Source organism: Elephas maximus, chromosome 3 (genome assembly GCF_024166365.1).
Source record: "Elephas maximus indicus isolate mEleMax1 chromosome 3, mEleMax1 primary haplotype, whole genome shotgun sequence".
In the NCBI taxonomy this organism is placed as follows: Eukaryota; Metazoa; Chordata; class Mammalia; order Proboscidea; family Elephantidae; genus Elephas; species Elephas maximus.
Window position 1 is genome coordinate 195,342,872 of NC_064821.1, and position 19,690 is coordinate 195,362,561.

Genomic DNA, 19,690 nt, shown 5'->3' on the forward strand with positions numbered 1-19,690 from the left:
GGTCCACCTTGCCACCTGTGTGGTCTTGGGCAAGTCGCTCAACGTCCCCTGCCTTGGTTTCCTCATCTAGATGAAGGGTTTCAAATTATCTACCTATAGAATTATTGAAAGGGGTATAGGGCTTTTATGTGTGCGTGTGTGTATGATTTCTAACAACCATCAGAGCCCTGGTAGCATAGTGATTAAGAGCTATGGCTGCTAACCAAAAGGTCGACAGCTTGAATTCACCAGCTGTTCCTTGGAAACTCTATGGGGCAGTTAGTTCTACTTTGTCCTATAGGGTGGCTATGAGTTCGAATCGACCTGACGGCAATGGGTTTTTTTCCAGTGGGTTATCATGTAGTACAGTTCTGAGTGCTACAAATAAATAAATTGTAAATACACATACACATGCTACAAATATATACATTTATAGCACTTAGAACTGTAGCTGGCACAGAGGAACTGCTCAACACAAGATGTTAGAAATGATTATTATTCTACTATCTTAAAACTGGGGTGAAATGTGGCATTCTCCATACAGGGCTCTCTCCTTTTGACTTGGAATAAGCATCAAGCCTACCTGGAATTGTACTGAGAAGTAGAGAAGTGCAGTGGTTCAGAGCTTGGACTCTGGAGACAGACTGCCTGTGATTTACTAGCTATGTGATTTCAGGCAAGTCATTTAAGCTCTCTATGCCTCAGTTTCTTCATCTATAAAATGGGGATAATAACAGTGTTTACCTCAGAAGGATGAGTGTGAATGAACTGGTATGTGCAAAACACACAGTTCCTGACACATAGAGCATGCTCATTGTTAGGTATTATTATTGTTGTTGACCATCCTTGATGAGGAAGTCAATCTCGTCACAAGTTTGTAGAATATTGTATCTTTTTGCTTGGTCTTTTGCTTAGTGTGTTAGAGGTAGGTCATAGAACCAAAAATGGGGCACAAGCATAGTTCACTTGACTTTATACAAGAGAAACTGGAAACCCAGAGAAGGAAACAGGATGGCTAAAATTACAGCACTTTTTATAGAGCAAAGTCAGAAAGAAGAGTCTGCCCCAAAGAAACTTGCTTCCTTTTCTTGCTTCAAGAGAGAGGAAGGCAAGCAGGGGACCCCTCATTGTAGACCACCTACCATGAGTGAAGACCAATAACACAGCCAGGCCAGCATGTGCTCATCCTCACTATTGCTTAACACTTGCTGTTATAACAACAGCAGTTTCAGATCCATTTTCTCATTTGGTCCTCATATTAATTCTATGAAATAGTGTGGGCAGAGTAATGGCCCCTTAAAGATGACTTGAAACACTTACTGATGACGGTCAAAGACTACAGCCTTCTATATGGACTACACTTGTGCATGAAGAAAATGAAAATCCTTACAACTGAACCTAAAAAATTGAAGTTGTCAATAGTTTCATTCTACTAGGATCAACAATCAATGTCCATGGGAGTAGCAGTCAAGAAATCAAATGACACATTGCTTTAGGCAAATCTACTACAAAAGACCTCTTTAAAGTTCTAAAAAAGTAAAGATGTCCCCTTGATAACTACGGTATGCTGGACCCAAGTCTTGGTCTTTTCAAATGCCTCATATGAAGGTGAAAGCTGGACAATGAAAAGAGAAGACAGAAGAAGAATTGATGCATTCAGATTGTGGTGTTGTTGAAGAATATTGCATATACTGAAACCCTGGTTGCACAGTGGTTAAGTGCTCAGCTGCTAACTGAAAGGTCAGTGGTTCGAACCCCCCAGCCATTCTAAGGGAGAAAGATATGGTAATCTGCTGCTTAAAGATTATGTCTTTGGAAACCCTATGGGGCAATTCTACTCTGTCCTATAGGGCCTCTCTGAGTCAGAATAGACTTGATGGCAATGAGTTTGTTTTCTTGATGGACTACCAGAAGAAGGAACAAATTAGTGTTAGAAAAAATACAACCAGAATGCTCCTTAGAAGTGAAGATGGTGAGACTTCCGCTCACTTACTTTGGACACGTCATTGGAAAAGACCAATTGCTAGAAAAAGACAGCACGTTTGGTAAAACAGAGGGTCAGAGAAAATGAAGGAAACCCTCAGTAAGATGCATTAACACAAAAGCTACAGCAGTGAACTCAAACATATCAATGATCATGAAGATGCCACAGGACCGGGCAACATCTTGTTCTGTTATACATAAGGTTGTCATGAATTGACTCAATGGCAACTAGCAACAACAACAACAAATACGTCCACATCCTAGATGGAAAAGAGGACTTTGTAAATGTGATTAAGGGAGATTATCCTGGATTATCTGGGTGAGCCCAACCAAATAATATGAATCCTTAATGTTGGAGAATCTTTCCTGGTTGTGGCCAGGGGGAGATGTGACTGGAAGAAAGATGGGGGGGGGGGGAGGGTGAAACACTGCTGGCTTTGAAGATAGTGGGAGGGAGCCACAAAACAAAGGAAGCTGGTGGCCTCAAGAAGCTGAAAAAGGCAAGGAAGCAGATTTTCCCCTAGAGCTTCTCGAAGGCATACAGCACAGCTGACACCTTAATTTTATCCCAGTGAAACCTGTGTTGGACTTCTCATCTACAGAGCTGTAAGATAATAAATTTATATTGTTTAAGTCACCAAGTTTGTGGTAATTTGTTACAGTGGCACTAGGAAACTAGTATAAGTAGGTAAGGCATGATAGTACTATCCCATTTTACAGATGAGGACACTGAAGCTCTGAGAGGTTACGTGACTGCCCACAGGGATGATTCTGTTATTCAGGTGATACTGAGGCCATTTGTGGAGAACGGAGAAAGCTGGACTGTGTTGCAGGCTTGGGTTAAAACCATGCAGCTCAGGTGGGTACAAGTTGAGAATCCTGAGTGACCAGTGTGAGTGGCAGCTATGTGTCTGGTTGGCCTAGTCCCGTTGAGGGGTTGGAGACTGAGACACCCACAGCAATAGGGTATCAAAGCCAAGACTTGGCCAGAACAGAGACCTCCTTGGCTCTTACCTGCACAGGTCTTTTTGCCTCTGCTGTTCCGGACTTCTGAGTAAATCACGTCTTCTCCTTTCAAATTTACTTGAAAAGAAGTTGAAGTTTCAGAAGACTCTAAGATTCTTGCCTCCTGTCTGGGCTACTTCCTGCTCCCCAAGGACAGCTTGTTCTCTGGAGTGACTAGAGCCCCCCAGGCCTCCACGTGGCCCCTTCCTCATCTCCTCCCCCTACCCTGTCTCCTGGACCAACCTTGGGGCCCCTGCTCAAACGGAGGCTCTCAGTTCTCACCATTGCTGTACACTGGCTGCAGTTCTATCCAGGTTGGTACATTGTGATAGGTGGGCTCTTGGAGGTCCGAGGTAGAAGGAGTCCTGTGAGATACAGAAATGCCAATAGTTTCCAGGAAGCCTGGCAAAGTAGGCATAATGATCACTCCCTCACAGTTAGTGAGTCATTATCACAGGATAGCTACCAAGCATGGAAACATACAAAACAAATAGCCTATGGCTATTACATTACAAATCATGATAGAATAATATTATCTGTGTTTCCAGACTTTATGGTGGCCTGGTATGTACCAGGCACTTCACTAATGTTTATAACAATATTATGGAGTTAGTTCTATTACTATCCCCACTTTATAGATGCTAAAATGAAGATTCTAAGAGGTGAAGAGACTTGTTCAAGACCATACAATCACAAAAGGGTAGAGCCAAGATTTGATCCTGGCTCAAAAGCCTACACTCTCAGAGAGAGTAGGGTCTCAGAGAAATTAGTAATCAGAAGGGCTCAGAGGAATCCTGGATGGTTTTTACACTGCTACCACAGTGCCAAAGGCAGTTTGTGAACTGTGATGTGGTTCTTAAAGTGTGACTTTGGGATCTAAGATGGCAGCCCCTTCTTTACAGACACCACCTCCTCCCCTCTGCGGGCCAAATTGCGTGGTTCCATTTTCTCTGCTGTTGCCACCACAGGTGTTGGTTAGGTTGGGCTATGCCCAGAGCTTTGCAGTCTGATTAAACTAAGGTCATCTTAGGACATGGACAGATTGAGTGGTCATCAGACAACCAAAGCAATTAGAATGTGAGTTAATAAATAAAAAGCAATTAACACTTGATATGGGAAGAAAGTCTATACAGTTAAAGCAGTGGGTGAGAAGGTCCTGGGAACTGCCTTGAGATATCCCAAAGGAGGAGGCAACATGAAGTGAGCACATCCCATCTCAGAGACATAAAGTAGAAACTGGCCTCTTGGCAGTAACTGGTCTCAACTCCATATTTCTACCCTGTGGGCGTTTTATTAACTGCACATGAAAAGTCAGTTGTAGGGGTACAGGCCACACCTTACCTGGTAGGGTCAGAGGTGGATTTTTCTCCTGTAAAGGAAAGCAGAGGGGCATTGAATCCAGGAGAAAGCCCTTTACGAGAAGCACAGCTTGTAAAGGCTCACCTAGAAACTGCCGGTCACTAAGGTTGGAATCCTTCTTTGTAACGTCTAATGGAGGTGGCAGATTGGGCAAAAACTATTGACCCTGGTCTCCAGAGGGTTATAATTATAAAGTGAAAAGGGAATCAACAATTCATAATCCTTTAACCTGGAATTTGTGAAGAACAATGGCCAATAACTGCAGGCAGGGAAATACACTTGATCGACTATGAAAATGCTATACATTTAAAAACTCAGAAAATTACCAACTCCTATTTGGTTTCTGGAAACCCTGGTGGCATAGTGGTTAAGTGCTACAGCTGCTAACCAAGAGGTCAGCAGTTCAGATCCGCCAGGTGCTCCTTGGAAACTCTATGGGGCAGTTCTACTCTGTCCTATAGGGTCGCTATGAGTTGGAATCAACTCGACAGCAGTGGGTTTTTTTTTTTTTTTTTTTAAATTTATTTGGTTTCTATTTTTGCCCCAATTTTTTCAAATTCTTTCTCCTCTTCTTGACATTCTTTGGGAGCTGTATACAGCAGACGGGGAGATATACTGGAGTTTCTGATGTTGGATAAACTTCACCTCATCAAGACATCTTCTACCCACGGGGGTGGTTTGGAAAATTTTGCATTTAGTAAAGAGGAATTTGGGGGACCTAGTTTTTTTTAGAAGGGGAGGTGGGGGGCTGTGGGAGTGAGGCGGCTGGGAAGAGGTTGATGAGAGCCTGAGGGTGGTTACAAGGTCAGCACTAGACTAAGAGAATAGAGGCAGGATGGGCACGGACTCCAGCAAAGGGAGGCTGGGGAGTCACCCACCTGCTTTTCTCGGGAGCCAGTAATAGAACAGCAGTGCCACAGCAGCCAGGCCCATCATGCTGAGCAGCCCCCCGGTGACTCCTGTGGCCACAGAGCCACTTCTGCTTCCTGTTAGCCCTGAGGGGAAACCTGTGCATGAGCCAGGAAGAGAGGCTTGTGGTTTTGAATTGCCCTGACCCCTGGAGCTGATGCCTGGGCTTGGAAGAGAGGATGAATGTAGGGGACTAGGACTCCTGAGGGGTCTGTGGGCTAGGCAGTGGATCAGGAAGTCTCCTCTGGCTAAGCAGCTGCTGATGCCACACAGGAAATGACCCCTGTCTTTATGAGGGAGATTATTTCTGCGTCTGAGGCAAGGGTGAGCATTACTGTGGGCTGTGGCCAGTGAGAGAAGAGGCAGATAGCCAAGAGCTCCATATTTAGTGCTCCTTGTTGGCCCCCACCCCACTCTCCAAATACCACCACTTCAGAAAATAACAGTTTAGAAAATGCCCGACTGTAAAAATGGCATGGGGGCATCATCCGACTTCCTTGTCTAACTTCACAAGAGGATCAGATGAACCCCCACATTGTTTTTACAGTTGGTGACAGGAGTGAGATTCATTGCAATGACTCCAGACTTATGGAAGCATTGGACTTTGTAAGAGAAAGAACGAAGTGGGGTGGGGGAGTGGGGGTGGGGAGAATGAGAAGTGAAAATTCTGATTCTTAGATGGTTACTTTGGTTGTTGTTACCTGTAATGGCCGAAGGGAAAGTAAGAGATGTTATGCTGCAGCTGAGGGGAGAAAAGCCACACCTGGAGTGGCATAAGGCAAAAGCCAAGTTGATTAAACAAGATGATGGATAGGGCATCAGGGTCTACTGGTTCCACCCAGCCAGAGACCCAAAGCCATATGAATATGAATGGGAAGAGAGCCACAGGTAGAGAACATGAAACTGGAATGTTTTAAAAAATGGTTATGTGTGTTTGAATGTGCTATAGATATTGAATATTTCTCCTATCTAGCATGGAAAAACAGACCTACATGTATGAAGGAAATGAATATTGGGTATTATAGATTACAGAGAGCATGTAACTCTGCCCTCAGCCAATACTTGATTGGATATGCTAAAAGGGGAACTAGAATTTGCCTGAAAGAAACACCAGCTGATGGTTTGAATGCAGTAGCCCTGTGTATAGAGTATGGGTGGCTTAGGTGGAAAATTTAAGCCTCACTCAAAATCTTTCCAGTCAGGAAATTTGCATTTGAAAATACATGCAGACCCACCCAGAACTACTGAGAGAGCAGGAAATTTGCATTTGAAGGAAGGACATGCAGCAAAAAAATTAGTTTTCCTTTATAAATTTTGAGCAAAGGTTTGCTTGCATTTGGATGTATTGAAGCAGGAAAAGTCAGTAGCCATCAGAAGAACTCCCTTCTAGGACTGGAAGTTAAAGGGAGTCAGCGAGTACACAGTCTGGTATGCTCACTTGTGGTGACCACCTGGGTCTCCCCAGTGAGTGGAAGTGGGGGAAGTGCAGAAATGAAGAGATGGACTGAGCTTAGACATGTTCCATTGGCACCCATTGACCCAGCCCACTGGGGCAAGGGATGAAAGAGAGAAGGCCCTGGCTGGTCAGAAATTCAGGGGAGTGCATGGAGTCCTGAGTGTACTGGTGGTACCCACTGGCCTAGCCCACAGAGCCCAACCAAATGAAGAAAGAGATGTTTGACATTGCGTGGTGGTATAGATTGCTGCAATTTGATGGGTTGCTCTGGACTGGATTTTGCTTATGTATGTACTCAAAGTTCCAACAGGAACAGAAGATTCTTCAGATAAAGGAACATGCTTGTCTCCTCAGAGTACTGGTTTGATAAGAATGGGCAATTTAGAAATTTGCTATCTACAACAGGGGAAGATAAAGGCATGAAATGGCTGGCTTACATGCTTTCATGAGAGTGCTGGCAGTCAAAATGAAGGGGACAAGCGAGATACCCACTTAATAGTTTCCTCTTTTCCTGGTAGGTCTGGGGAAGATGCTGATACGATTATATGATTCAGCTGTGAAGTTTGATTGTTAACAGGGTTAATCGTGATTATAAAAACTATAATTTTAGAAGCTGTAACTGTGAAAGAGTGGACTAAGGTGGAGGAACTTCTGGACTGGAGTACAGTGACCAAACTTAAATTTCCTTAAAGGCTTTGCAATGCTTATACCTAGAGTGGCTCAGAGCAAGGGAATAATATTCTCTCAGTTAAATTTTATCAGATGCCAGAAAGGGGGAAGCCAAGATAACTTTTGAAGAACCTGACCAGATCAGATGGACACCTGGGGCAGACCTGAATGGCTGGTACCTGAGTAACCTCACCACAAGGACTCGTTGCCCTTCTGAAGGACTAATTGTTAATGACTGTTTTGGACTGATAGAATGATTGGGAGGGGGAACTTATCCTCTAAGTATGAAAGAGCCATGGCTAGAAATGACTGGGGGTGGCCTGCAGTGCAATGAATTGCTTTCATATGGCCTTTCACACCATGATCTTACAATTCCTACCAAATGATTGGGTGGGGCAATGAAAATATGGCACTTGTGGTTCACCAAGTACTTGGGCAGCTTGCTAATAATGAAAGTAATGTGCATGGCACCCTTGTGGGTGTGGAACCATGTAAATAAGGTATATGGAACCCTAATGATGGGATTAGTCAGTTTTGCCATCCTGCTAAGCTTAAAATGAGCCATTCCAGAGGCAGAAAGGAGAGAACTCACTACTACCAAGAAGAAGAGATGAGAGCAGAGTGCGCCCTTTGAACCCAGGTCCATGAGCTGAGAACTTCCTAGACTCAGGAGACAGACAGAGAGAGCTGTAAGACCAGAGAAATGGCAGCAGCAGAACCAAAAGACAAGTGCAAGATGGTGCAACAGGCTTCCCAGCCCACAAAGCAAGGCATCTAAAATGGGCGTGCCAGTCCATGGAGTGAGAGAGCTGACTGCCTGCGGGAAGGAGGCTTCCTGGCAGAGTGGGGTGCCTCTGGGCATTTGTCAGTGGGGCTAGGCTTGCTGATTCACAGAGCAAGAGAACTGAAAGCCTTCTAGCTGAGGCTTACTGGTGGAATAGGATGCCTCCAGACACTTATTGGAGGAGCTAAAGAGCTTTGTAACACTTGCAGAGCAGGGCAGGGGCCAAGAAGCCAAGGGAACAAAGGGCCGAGGGGCAGAGGGCCAGAGAGAGTCCCGTCTGCAGTCACGGCTGTAAAGAAGCGGTGCTGATCGAATAACTGTACATCCTAAATTGTTCCTAATTCTGAATTGTAACCTGTTACTTCCCTAATAAACCCCATAATTGTATCTATTGCAACAAATTATCAAACCCAGCAGGGAAACAGAGTGTTATGGGAGGGACAGCTGGTGTCAGAATTGGTAAAAATGTTGGAGGGTGGAGGTATGTTTGACCTCCACCTCATAGCTGATACTGACGGTGATTCTATGTTTTTAAGCCTAGTGAAGTGGCAAAACTGACCAATCCCCTTTGTTAGAGTTCCATACACCTTACTTGCATGGTCCCACCCAATCATGTGGTGGGAATTACAGGCCATGCTGAGAAAGGCCATATAAAAGTGATCTATCACATTATGCCAACTATGTGTATCTGTCTTTGAAAAGCACTGTCTTGGCCAATTACTTTGGGGATTGTCATAGTGTCCTTGGAGGAAATTATTTGTCCACATCTGTAGCCTGCATATAAGAAACTTACCTCTGATGGAGAGTGTCACTGCCTCACTGCGCTGGGCCCCCAGGCCATTGTCAGCCTCACAGGAGTAGTTTCCAGAATGTTCTATGGTCACAGAGAGGTTGAAGGACACTCCTCCTCTAAAGGAGACAGAGCTGTTCCCCAGGATAACATCCTCATGATAGAACCGGTACAGGATTGGGGGAGAGCCTCTCCAGGCTTCGCAGTAGAACTCCACCATGTCCCCCACCACAGCCTGGGCCCCTGGAGCCCTGAGGATGAGGACTGGGGCAGACACTGGAACTGTGGAGGGAAACAGTCAGTAGTGGTTTCTACTTCTAATATATGGATAAAGGAACAAAAAATATTATATGCAAATGACAAATGTAAGATCTCAATCTTGGAAAAATATGTTGAAATACATAAGACAGGTAAAGCTAATTGCCATCATCTACAAATAACTTTCAATGCACTAAAAAAAAAAAAAATCCAGTAGAAACATGGGAAAAGGGCATGAACAACCGAAAAATCTAAATAACCAATAAATACATAAAAAAGATACTCATCTTCATTGCTAATTAAATATATACAAATGAAAACAACTATAAGATACCATTTCTCCCATCTATCGGGTTGGCAAAGCTTAAAAAGATGGATAATAGTGATGAATTTGTAGATAAAACAGGCACTCTGAATTACTCTAGATGGGAATGCAAATTCAAGACATTTCCTTGAATGGCAATTTGGCAGGTGCAGATGGTTAATACAGTTGGCTGCTAAATGAAAGGTTGGAGGTTGGAGTCCACCCAGAAGTGTCTTGGAAGAAAGATCTGGTGATCTAATTCTGAAAAATCAGCCACCGAAAACCCTGTGGAGCACAGTTCTCCTTGGTCACCCATGGGTCACCATGAGTTGGAATCCACTTGACGGCAACCAGTGTTTACCAAATTTAAATTGCACATAAACCTTGACCCAGCAAAAGTACTAGGAATATCTCTTCTAAGAATACTGACATAAGATATGCAAAGATACATGTACAAGAAACTCTGTTGTAGCATTTTTATAATATCAAAAATGAGAAGAAACCTAGTTGACTGGTAAATGAAATATGAAAGATGCACAAGATGTGTTTGTTAAAACTAAAGTCAAGATGATTTTTTAAGTGAAAACAGCAAGTTGCATAACAACATGAGACTCTAATTTTGTAAAAAAAAAATTCTGTGCTTTTATGTTTATAAGATATTTCCAGAAGAATACACGTAAATCTATTAACAGTGGTTATGTCTGGGAAATGTGTGGATGTGAATTTGTGAAGTAGCTGGTAGAAAATGTCCTTTTGTAGTATTTTTTTTTTTTTTTAATCATGAAGATAAATTATAAAAAATTTAAAAGTTGTTTTAAAATGTGGGCAGAAGGGATAAAGGAAATGTCATAATGTAGACTAATGTTAAGAGTTGGATATGCCGTCTGGGGTCTTAAACGCTAGCAAGTGGCCATTTAAGTGGCCATCTAAGATGCATCAACTGGTCTCAACCTACCTGGACCAAAGGAGAATGAAGAACGCCGAGGACACAAGGTAATTACAAGCCCAAGAGACAGAAAGGGCCACATAAACCAGAGACTACATCAGCCTGAGACCAAAAGAGCTAGATGGTGCCCGGCTACAACCGATGACTGCCCTGACAGGGAACACAACAGAGAACTCCCGAGGGAGCAGGAGAGCAGTGGGATGCAGACCTCAAATTCTCGTAAAAAGACCAGACTTAATGGTCTGACTGAGACTAGAAGGACCCCGGTGGTCATGGTCCCCAGAGCTTCTGTTAGCCCAAGACAGGAAACCATTCCCAAAGTCAACTCTTCAGACAGGGATTGGACTGGACAATGGGAGAGAAAAAGATGCTGGTGAAGAATGAGCTTCTTGGGTCAAGTACACACTAGAGACTACGTTGGCATCTCCTATCTGGAGGGGAGATGAGAGGGCAGGGGGGTTAGAAGCTGGCAGAAAGGACACGAAAAGAGAAAGTGGAGGGAAAGAGGGGGCTGTCTCATTAGCGGGAGAGCAGTTAGGAGTATACAGCAAGGTGTATATAAATTTTAGTATGAGAGACTGACTTGATTTGTAAACTTTCACTTAAAGCACAATAAAAATTAAAAACAAAACAAAAAAGAGTTGGATATGCCGATGTTTCAAACCCGGCTTTACCATTGCAAGCTGTGTGACTGTAAGTTAGTTACACATCTCTCTGAGCCTCATTTCCCTCTCCTGTAAATTGGAGATAAAATATTGCCAATCTAATAGATGTATCTTAAATATTAAATGAGATATCTCATGTAAAGCACTAACTAGGCACAGGTCTGGTACCTGGTGAGGGCTCAGTTAAGTGTTAATGATGTTGGTGGCGATGATGATAATGATAAATGTCCCTTTCCTGGCAGTTCCTGATCTCCATGACCTATGTCCTAGTTCCAGAACTCAGACACAATTCATTCAGGCTGGACAAGAAGCCCTTTAGATACACTAATAACAGTGGCAGAAATAACATGCATTTGTCTCTGGAAGTCATAGAGAGAAGGGAGTGGGGATGAACAGAGAATTATGAATAGAGCATAGAATTTATGGTGTGCTAGTTGGCTGTGTTGAAGGATATATGGAGCAGCACTAGATCAGCAGAACATGCCTGTGTGGTAGATCTAAGAGGCAGTGGTGTATCTACAGAAATTAGTGCCTATGGCAATTAGTTTTAAATTGCTGAATGATCTCTCACACCTGGCGATGGGAACTGTGATGGACAATAGAAACTGTTCATTGGTGCCCCTGCCCCTCAAGCGGCACCCAGGGCATGCACCCTACCTGCTTTACCTTAGATACACCTCTCCTAAGAGGCAAGAGCCCTCAGGAATCTCAGAGGAAAGCTGGCTGAGGCAGGTGCTGCTGGAGGGGAAAGGAGAATGGGCTGGTTGAATGAGAAATATCAAAGCTGAAATCATCATCTCCTGGATGCCAACAAGATGGCTGTGCTGGACAGCTGATGAGATGCTGAATCCCAGGTTTGCATTCACAAATCAACATGCTCATGTGACTTCGTTTCTATTCCTTATGATACCCCGGGACCCAGGATACAACCAAGAGAGACGAGGATATCTGTCCTTATCTTGCTTTAGGCATCTCAGGGTGTGTTTTTGGACCATTTCGTGGTCTTCCATTTCACTGGGACATATCCTGGGAACAGTGATTTCCAGCTTCTCTTTTTTGCACTCCTCCTTCTAAAAACCCTTGAATCCTGGTACTCCATGTTCCCTCTCCACCAAAATCATAGACTTTAGGGCTAGGGATTTCCACGATTTTCATCTAGTCTGATTTTCACACTTTCTCTTTATAGGTGAGCAAATTGAGGTCAATACAGGGCAAGATGCTTTGCCAAGGCCATATAGCTAGTTATCTTCAGAACCAAGTCTAGAATGGTTATCTCAATAGCCCTCAGCATGCTTCTGCTAGACTGCCAAAAAAGAAAGAAAAACCCAAACTAGTTGCCACTGCCCAGTCAGTTCCTACTCACAGCAACCCCGTGTGTGCAGAGTAGAACTGATCCATCGGGTTTTTAAGGCCGTGATCTTTTGGAAGCAGATTATTGGCCCTTTCTTCTCAGGCATCCCTGGATGGGTTCAAACCACCAGGCTTTTGTTAATAGTAGAATGCTTAGCCATTTGCACCACCCAGGAACTCCGCGCTATACCACCTGTAAACTGGTTGCCGTTGAGTCAATTCTGACTCACAGTGACCAGATAGGATGGAGTAAAACTGCCCCCATAGGGTTTCCAAGGAGTGGATGGTGGATTTGAATTGCTGACCTTTTTGATTAGCAGCCAAGCTCTTAACCACTGTGTCAACAGGGCTCTTTGTTATACTACACACACACATACCCGTTGCCGTTTGGTCAATTCCAACTCATAGCGACTTTATAGGAGAAAGTAGAACTGCCCCATAGGGTTTTCAAGGAGTGGCTGGTGAATTCGAACTGTTCACCTTTTGGTTAGCAACCAAGTTCTTAACCACTGGGCCACCAGAGCTCCTTGCTATACCACAGGCCTCCCTAAAAAGGGATTTGGAGGTTTGGCTTATAGAGGTGTCATCCGCAAACAGATTCAGAGCATACCAGAAATTTTGCTTCAGAGAGTAAATTAATGGCAAGAAGTAAGTGACAACCTGGACAAAGGAGGGATTAGATTCATTTCCAGCCCATGTTATCCTGCTACCCCCTTCCCTGCCCTGGCCCATTTCCCCATTGCTTTAAGGATCAATTTGTAATAACAGTGATCCTTGGACTGGCTGTCTCTCCTGAAAAGCTGTGCATATAATTCATGTTAATATAGGAGTTTAACGTGGAAATATGGGGCACATTTGTAACCCTGGTAATGAAAGAAGCTCAAGAGTAGATGCTTGTTGGGAGTTAGTAAGAATCCAGGCAAGGAATGGCTTGAACTGTTTTTGGACAGAGGAACCCTCACTCTGAATTCTTTGGTTTCTCTTTTGTATCATAATTGCAGATCAGAATATAGTTTGTATTTTAAAAAGTCTTTGCATTTTTAATGAGGGAAGACTGCTTGAGCTATACTCCTGGAAAGACCCCATTTCCTGAAAGTATAACCACAGGAAGGATCCCAGACCTCCAAATGGAGGTTACATTGGCAGGAACTATGCTGGATGTCACACCAGCAAAGAGCCACAGGAAAGATCCCAGACCTCCAAATGGAGGTTACATTGGCAGGAACTATGCTGGATGTCACACCAGCAAAGAGCCCTAAGGAATCCTGTAGCTCCACTTTTAGCTAGTAGAGAGAGAAGATGGGGCTACCTTACCTTTGACATTGAGTGTCACCACCTGACTGAGCTGAGCCCCCAGGCTATTGCTGGCTTCACAGGAATAATTCCCAGAATGTTCTTCGGTCAGAGACAGATTGAAGAATGCACCTCTTCCAGAAAGGACTGAGTTATTCCCCAGGGTGACATCCTCATGGTAAAACTGATATAAGATCGGGAGAGAGCCGTTCTGAGCCTCACAGTGAAGCTTCACCAAGTCGCCTACCACAGACTGGGTCCTAGGAGTCCAGAGAGTAAGGACAGGGCGAGACACTGGAACTGAAGGAGGAAAAACAGTTTACTGTCAGTTTCTACTATTTAAATATATTCCTTCTGTTAGAGGCATTTCTACTAGGAAAATGCTTTTCTCTGTTTTCAATGACCTGCTGACATCACTCAGAACTCCGATAAAATTTCTTCAAATCTGGAGAAACAATGACATTTGTGTAGTGCTGTGTATAGTTAGGAGTACTTAGATATACAATCTCAAATGTGTTTGGGGAATCTAAAAACAAAGATTAAATTAGAACTGACGCATTTGAGAAGTCAAAGGACAATTGGAGAATAGGAGCAATGTATTCAAAGGAAAGTGAGGAATAGGAGAGAACTTTTGCTTACATAGCCAGGGATGTAACTGAGCCTGGGCACATTGGGAGTGGAGTCCACAAAAGAATGAGTATTGAACAATTTATCTACTTCTTTTTTCATCAAAAATCAATTGAGCAATTTGTAAGACCCAGAAATTACGTTATATGCTGGGGATTCAATGGTGAGAAAGACAAGTCCCTGCTCTCAAGAAGCTAGAGGAACAATTAAATAATTATACAAATATAGAATTAATACATTTATAATCTATACGAAGTGAAGAACAAGGTGCTATAAAATGTGTAACACTGGGACCTGATCTAGGATGGGTTAGTCAGGGAAAGCTTCTTTATGTTAACCAGGAGAGAAGGGACGTAAAGAGTGTACCAGGTGAGCAAACAGCATGTGCATAGGTCCTGAGTTGGGAGGAAGTTGGGCACGTTTGAATTATTGAAACAAGATGGCAGGAGCTCCAAAAGCAGGGTCCAGAGAGTACCACGAAATGAGAGGCTGGAGAACTAGGCAGAGCTTCACGAGCGTGATAAGGGTTTTGATCCTTCTCTAAAGAGCAATGGGGTTCAATAAATGTATCTATACAGGGGTGTAAGATGACCAAATTTATCTTTTCAAAAGACCATTCTGACCTCAGTTTTAAAAGTAGCCTGTAGTGGGTCACAGTGGAGTAGATAGATAGGCAGGTAGGTAGCAATACAGTGGTCAAAATGATGGTGGATTTGACTAGTTAGTGGTGGTATAAATGGAAAGAAAAGATCCAAAAAATATTTAGGAAGTAAAATCAACAAGACTTAGTGATTAACTGGCCATGAGGGGTGAGGGAGAGAGACACAAAGGAAGAGAATGCCTTGGCCTTTTTATTACTTGACAGGTAGGGGAAACCACAACTAAAACTCTTTTCAGACGAGACACATGGAACTTTATAACTTCCTTTCTTTCTGATCATTGTTGAGCAGGATATAGTTAGTGTTTTGAAAAACCTACACTCCTACATTAGGGGAATGTGGGTTACAATGGCTGGAGAGTGTTGCTACAAGGAAAGGCAGAGCAAGCAAAGAGCAGGTCCAACTTCCTGAAAATGTACAACCCAGAACTCCCAGATGGAGGCTCTGGAAGCACAGGCCTGCCATGATGTCACACAGCGGATAGCCCTTTGGAGCCCTGTAGCTCCAGGTTCTGCTACGGTGGGAAGGTGGGAAAGATAGTGCTGCTGGTTGGGAAGGCCAACTTACCTCTGACATTGAGTGACATTGTATAACTGCTCTTGGCCCCCAGGCCATTGTCAGCTGTGCAGTGGTAGCTCCCAGAATGCTCTGCGGTCAGAGAAAGTTTAAAGGACACTCCTCCTCCAGAGCTGGCTGAGCTGTTCCCCAGGGTGACATTATTGTGATAGAATCGGTACAGGATTGGGGGAGAGCCTCTCTCAGCCTCACAGTGAAGCTCCACCATGTCGCCTACCACAGCCTGGGCCCTGGGGGCCCTGAGGGTAAGGACTGGGTGGGACACTGGAACTGAAAGAGGAAACGGGTTAGCAGATATCAGCATTTTTTTTTAATTAAAAAAACTTAGAAGCACCTCATTAAAAAAAAAAAAGTCAAAATCAAACTCTATAGAGTTGCACAACATAAAAATGAAAAGTTCTCCCATCTCCTTTATTTCCATTTTCCAGAGATCACATCTGTTGAGTATTCGGTGGTACTTTCTAGATCTTTTTAATGTATATACACACACATCTCTACTCATAGCTAAATAGATAAAAAAAAAAAAAAAAAAACCCACATACATGGCGTCACAATACACACACTGCTACAAGCTGCTTTTTCCTCTTTGCAACATATCATAGACATTTTTCTACAGCCTTACTTAGAGATCTATACCATTTGTTTTTTAAATTAACTTTATTGTAATTTACATACAATAAAATACAGTGCTTTTCAATGTACAAATTGATGATTTTTGGTGAAATTTATCCAATTATTTTTAACAACAGCAAAGCATTCCGTTGCATGGATTTACCATAAAACATTTAGCCAATTCCTTATTAATGGACGTTTAGGTTGATTTTTAAAATAATATCAAATAATACTGCATTAAATAACCCTATAGATATATCATTGTGTATGTGTACATGCATTTTTAGGATAAATTCATAGAAGTGGAATTTCTGGAATAAGGAATATAAGCATTTTAAATCATGATATACAATGCCAAATTGTTCCTCAGAAAGGACGAACCAATTTACACTTGCACTAACAGTATATAAGAGTTCCTATTTCCCTAGTCCCTGGTCAATTACAGTCCTATAAATGCAGCGTTTTAATTGAATTACCCTCTTTCCCTGGTTTTGGCCTCTATACTTGCTCCATCTGAACTATTCACTCACTCTATTTTATGTGACCTTACAGCCTACTAGTCCATTTTTCATGGGCTGTTAGTTACCTATAATCTATTAATGTTGAGTTACTGTCTGTAGAGTACTCAAATAATTTACAGATGAAAATGCTGAAATTTGTCATTATTTAAAAAAAAAATTATCAAATCAATTCTTTATTCTCCAGAAAGATGTGACAGTCTGCTTCTGTAAAGATTTACAGTCTTGCATAGACACATCCAAACTCTCTGAGGGACCCAATTACTGGGCTGAGAGCTGGGGACCATGGTCTCTGGGCATCTAGCTCAATTGGTATAACATAGTTTATAAAGAAAATGGTCTAAATTCTACTTTGGTGAGTAGTGCCTGGGGTCTTAAAAGCTTGTAAGCAGCCATCTAAGATACATCTACTGGTCCCACCCCATCTGGAGCAAGAGAGAATGAAGAAAATCATAGACACAAGGGAAAGATTGGTTCAGAGAACTAATGGACCACAACTACCACAGCCTCCACCAGACTGAGTCCAGCACAACTAGATGGTGTTTGACTACCACTATTGACTGTGCAGACAGGGATTACAATAGAGGGTCCCAGACAGAGCTGGAGAAAAATGTAGAACAAAATTCAAACTTACACAAAAAAGATTAGACTTACTGGCCTGACAGGGACTGGAGCAAGACCAGATAGTATGGCCCCGGGACACTTTTTAACTCAAGTCATTCCTGAGGCTGACCCACAGTGGTTAAGTGTTCTACTGCTAACCAAAAGGGTGGCAGTTTGAATATATCGGCCACTCCTTGGAAACCCTGTGGGCAGTTCCACTCTGTCCTACAGGGTTGCTATGAGTCGTAATCGACTCGACGGCAGTGGGTTGGTTGGTTGGTATGATAGTTACTTTCTATTCTATAACCATAATTCTTATGGTTGATTAGCTTCTGTTTCTGTATCAAAATTAGTGGTTTTTTAACCTGATTTGTACAATATTCTTACCTGAGGAAATGCTAAAACATACTGATTCTGGACCCTCCCTGAGAGACTTATCCGTGGCCTAGGAGGTATCTTAGAGGCTAGGCTGCCCAACTAGTCAGAATCACTACTTTGGAAGTGAGTCACATAGCATTGGCAGTTGAGGCAGATGATGAGACAGTGAGAAGTTAGTATCCAGAATCCCAAGGCAGTGGATGCCGGGGTTAGCAGAAGTTATGAGTAAATAAAAGTCATGAGATTGAGGAAAGGAGAGTGGAAAGCTGTTAGGAAGGACACGGGAACAGGAGCAGGAAGACAGAGAAAGAAAATAATCGGCAGACATAGTAGTAGGAGTTGGTAGACACAGGACATAGTTCATTGGTGTCAAGATAACCTGCTTTAGAAACGCTACACTCTCAGAGATCTCTCAGTTCTTCGTCTGTGAATCTGGCTATGCTGTTTTTCTTGTTCTTATTCCTTGGATAGTCTTACAGCAGGCCCACATCCACTGGGGACACCTGTGTGGGTCTCTGCTTTCTTGTAATGTAAAACAGCTGATGGACCAGACTCAAGATTTTTCTCTCCTTCCTTTTCGGTTTTCTATAAAGAAAATTGAGCATTCACTCCCTACTAAATGAAGGTCAGAGTAAACCAAAGCAATTTCTCTCTTAAAATGACACTTTTGGGATGGTTACATGGGTAACCATGAGCTGCACACTTAGGACTGTATACTTTCCTAAATGTGTATCATACTTCAACAAAAAGTTAAGAAAACATAATACAGTAAAATGACAATTATTTTAACAAGTTAGAAGACAGGGAATCAAGGAAACCCCATGCAAACTGAGGAGCTGGTTCCGAGGGAGCCGTCTCTTCCATTCCTTCTACCTCTGGTCCTTTCCAAGCTTACTATGAGGGCACTTACTGCTTGAGAACTCTTTGAAGAGTTTTTGCCCATATGACTGTGCTTGTAGCTAAGTTAATATGTAAGTACTAGTGCATAAAAGGAGCCCTGATGGCACAGTAGTTAAGAGCTCAGCTGTTAACCAAAAGGCCAGCAATTCAAATCCACCAGTTGCTCCTTGGAAACCTTAAGGGGGCAGTTCTACTCCGTCTAGCAGGGTCGCTATGAGTCGGAATTGACTGAATGGGAACAGGTAGCAGGTAAAATGAGAAACTTCCATGTATCTAGTTAAGAAAAACTGGCTTGGGGATTAAATATCTCCTCGCATACAAGGCATGAAAAGACAGCTTGAGAAAATAAATTCATTCAGTAAAAGCTGGGAGTTTATGGAGCTTTCTTAGGGATTTGGCTGAGCCAGGGCTAAAAAGGACTGAAGTCCGTAAGTAGTTGGTTTGCTGAGAAGTGGAAACAAGAAAGTGATTACGTTAACGAGGGCAGGAAACTAGAAAGCACATGCAGACTTCTGAAGAGGTCATTGGGAGAGAGATTTGGATGAGGGATGCCTGAGTGGTAGGAACCCAGGACTTACTAGTGACAAGGATGCTCACAGCCTCACTGGGCTGGGCACCAAAGCCATTTTCAGCTGTGCAGTAGTACTTCCCAGAATTCTTTGTGGTCAGAGGGAGCACGAAGGACGCTCCTTCTCCATCGGATTTAGAGTTCCTCTTCAGGACGACACCCTCATGGTAAAACTTGTACAGGATATTGGGAGTTCCTTTGTGGGCTTTACAGTAAAGTGATATTATGTCTCCCTCGAGAGCCTGTGCCCCAGGAGAACTGAGGGTGAGGACAGGCCGAGACACAGGTACTGAGAAAACAAAAAAAATTAGACAACAGTTGCATCATCTTTTTACTGTAGGTTTCCCTCAGTGGCCAGCGAATGTTCACATTCTCCAGCCACCACTAGGCCCTCAGGGTGGCCCTGGACCCTATATCTCTCTCTCTCTCCTGTGCTCCATGCTGATATTCTGTCTTTCCTCTCAGACCTCTGGCCCCTCCTCCTCTCCTGCGACCCCTT

The 19,690-nt window shown here is 43.2% G+C and overlaps 1 protein-coding gene across 7 annotated transcripts in view; it reads right to left on the reverse strand.

Annotated features, from left to right (window-relative positions):
- FCRL5 (Fc receptor like 5) overlaps window positions 1-19,690 on the reverse strand; it is a 42,828-nt gene that overhangs the window by 9,603 nt on the left and 13,535 nt on the right. For 4 of the 7 annotated variants that reach the window (XM_049880856.1, XM_049880858.1, XM_049880852.1 and 1 more), the window contains exons 6-13: window positions 19,202-19,480; window positions 15,604-15,882; window positions 13,772-14,050; window positions 8,938-9,216; window positions 5,205-5,333; window positions 4,309-4,336; window positions 3,250-3,332; window positions 2,977-3,045 (exon numbers count right to left, since the gene is read on the reverse strand). In XM_049880856.1, the coding sequence (XP_049736813.1) occupies window positions 2,977-3,045; window positions 3,250-3,332; window positions 4,309-4,336; window positions 5,205-5,333; window positions 8,938-9,216; window positions 13,772-14,050; window positions 15,604-15,882; window positions 19,202-19,480 (1,425 nt within the window). The remainder of the gene's footprint in view (window positions 1-2,976; window positions 3,046-3,249; window positions 3,333-4,308; window positions 4,337-5,204; window positions 5,334-8,937; window positions 9,217-13,771; window positions 14,051-15,603; window positions 15,883-19,201; window positions 19,481-19,690) is intronic. The other 3 variants (XM_049880853.1, XM_049880854.1, XM_049880855.1) reach the window with 3 other exon arrangements.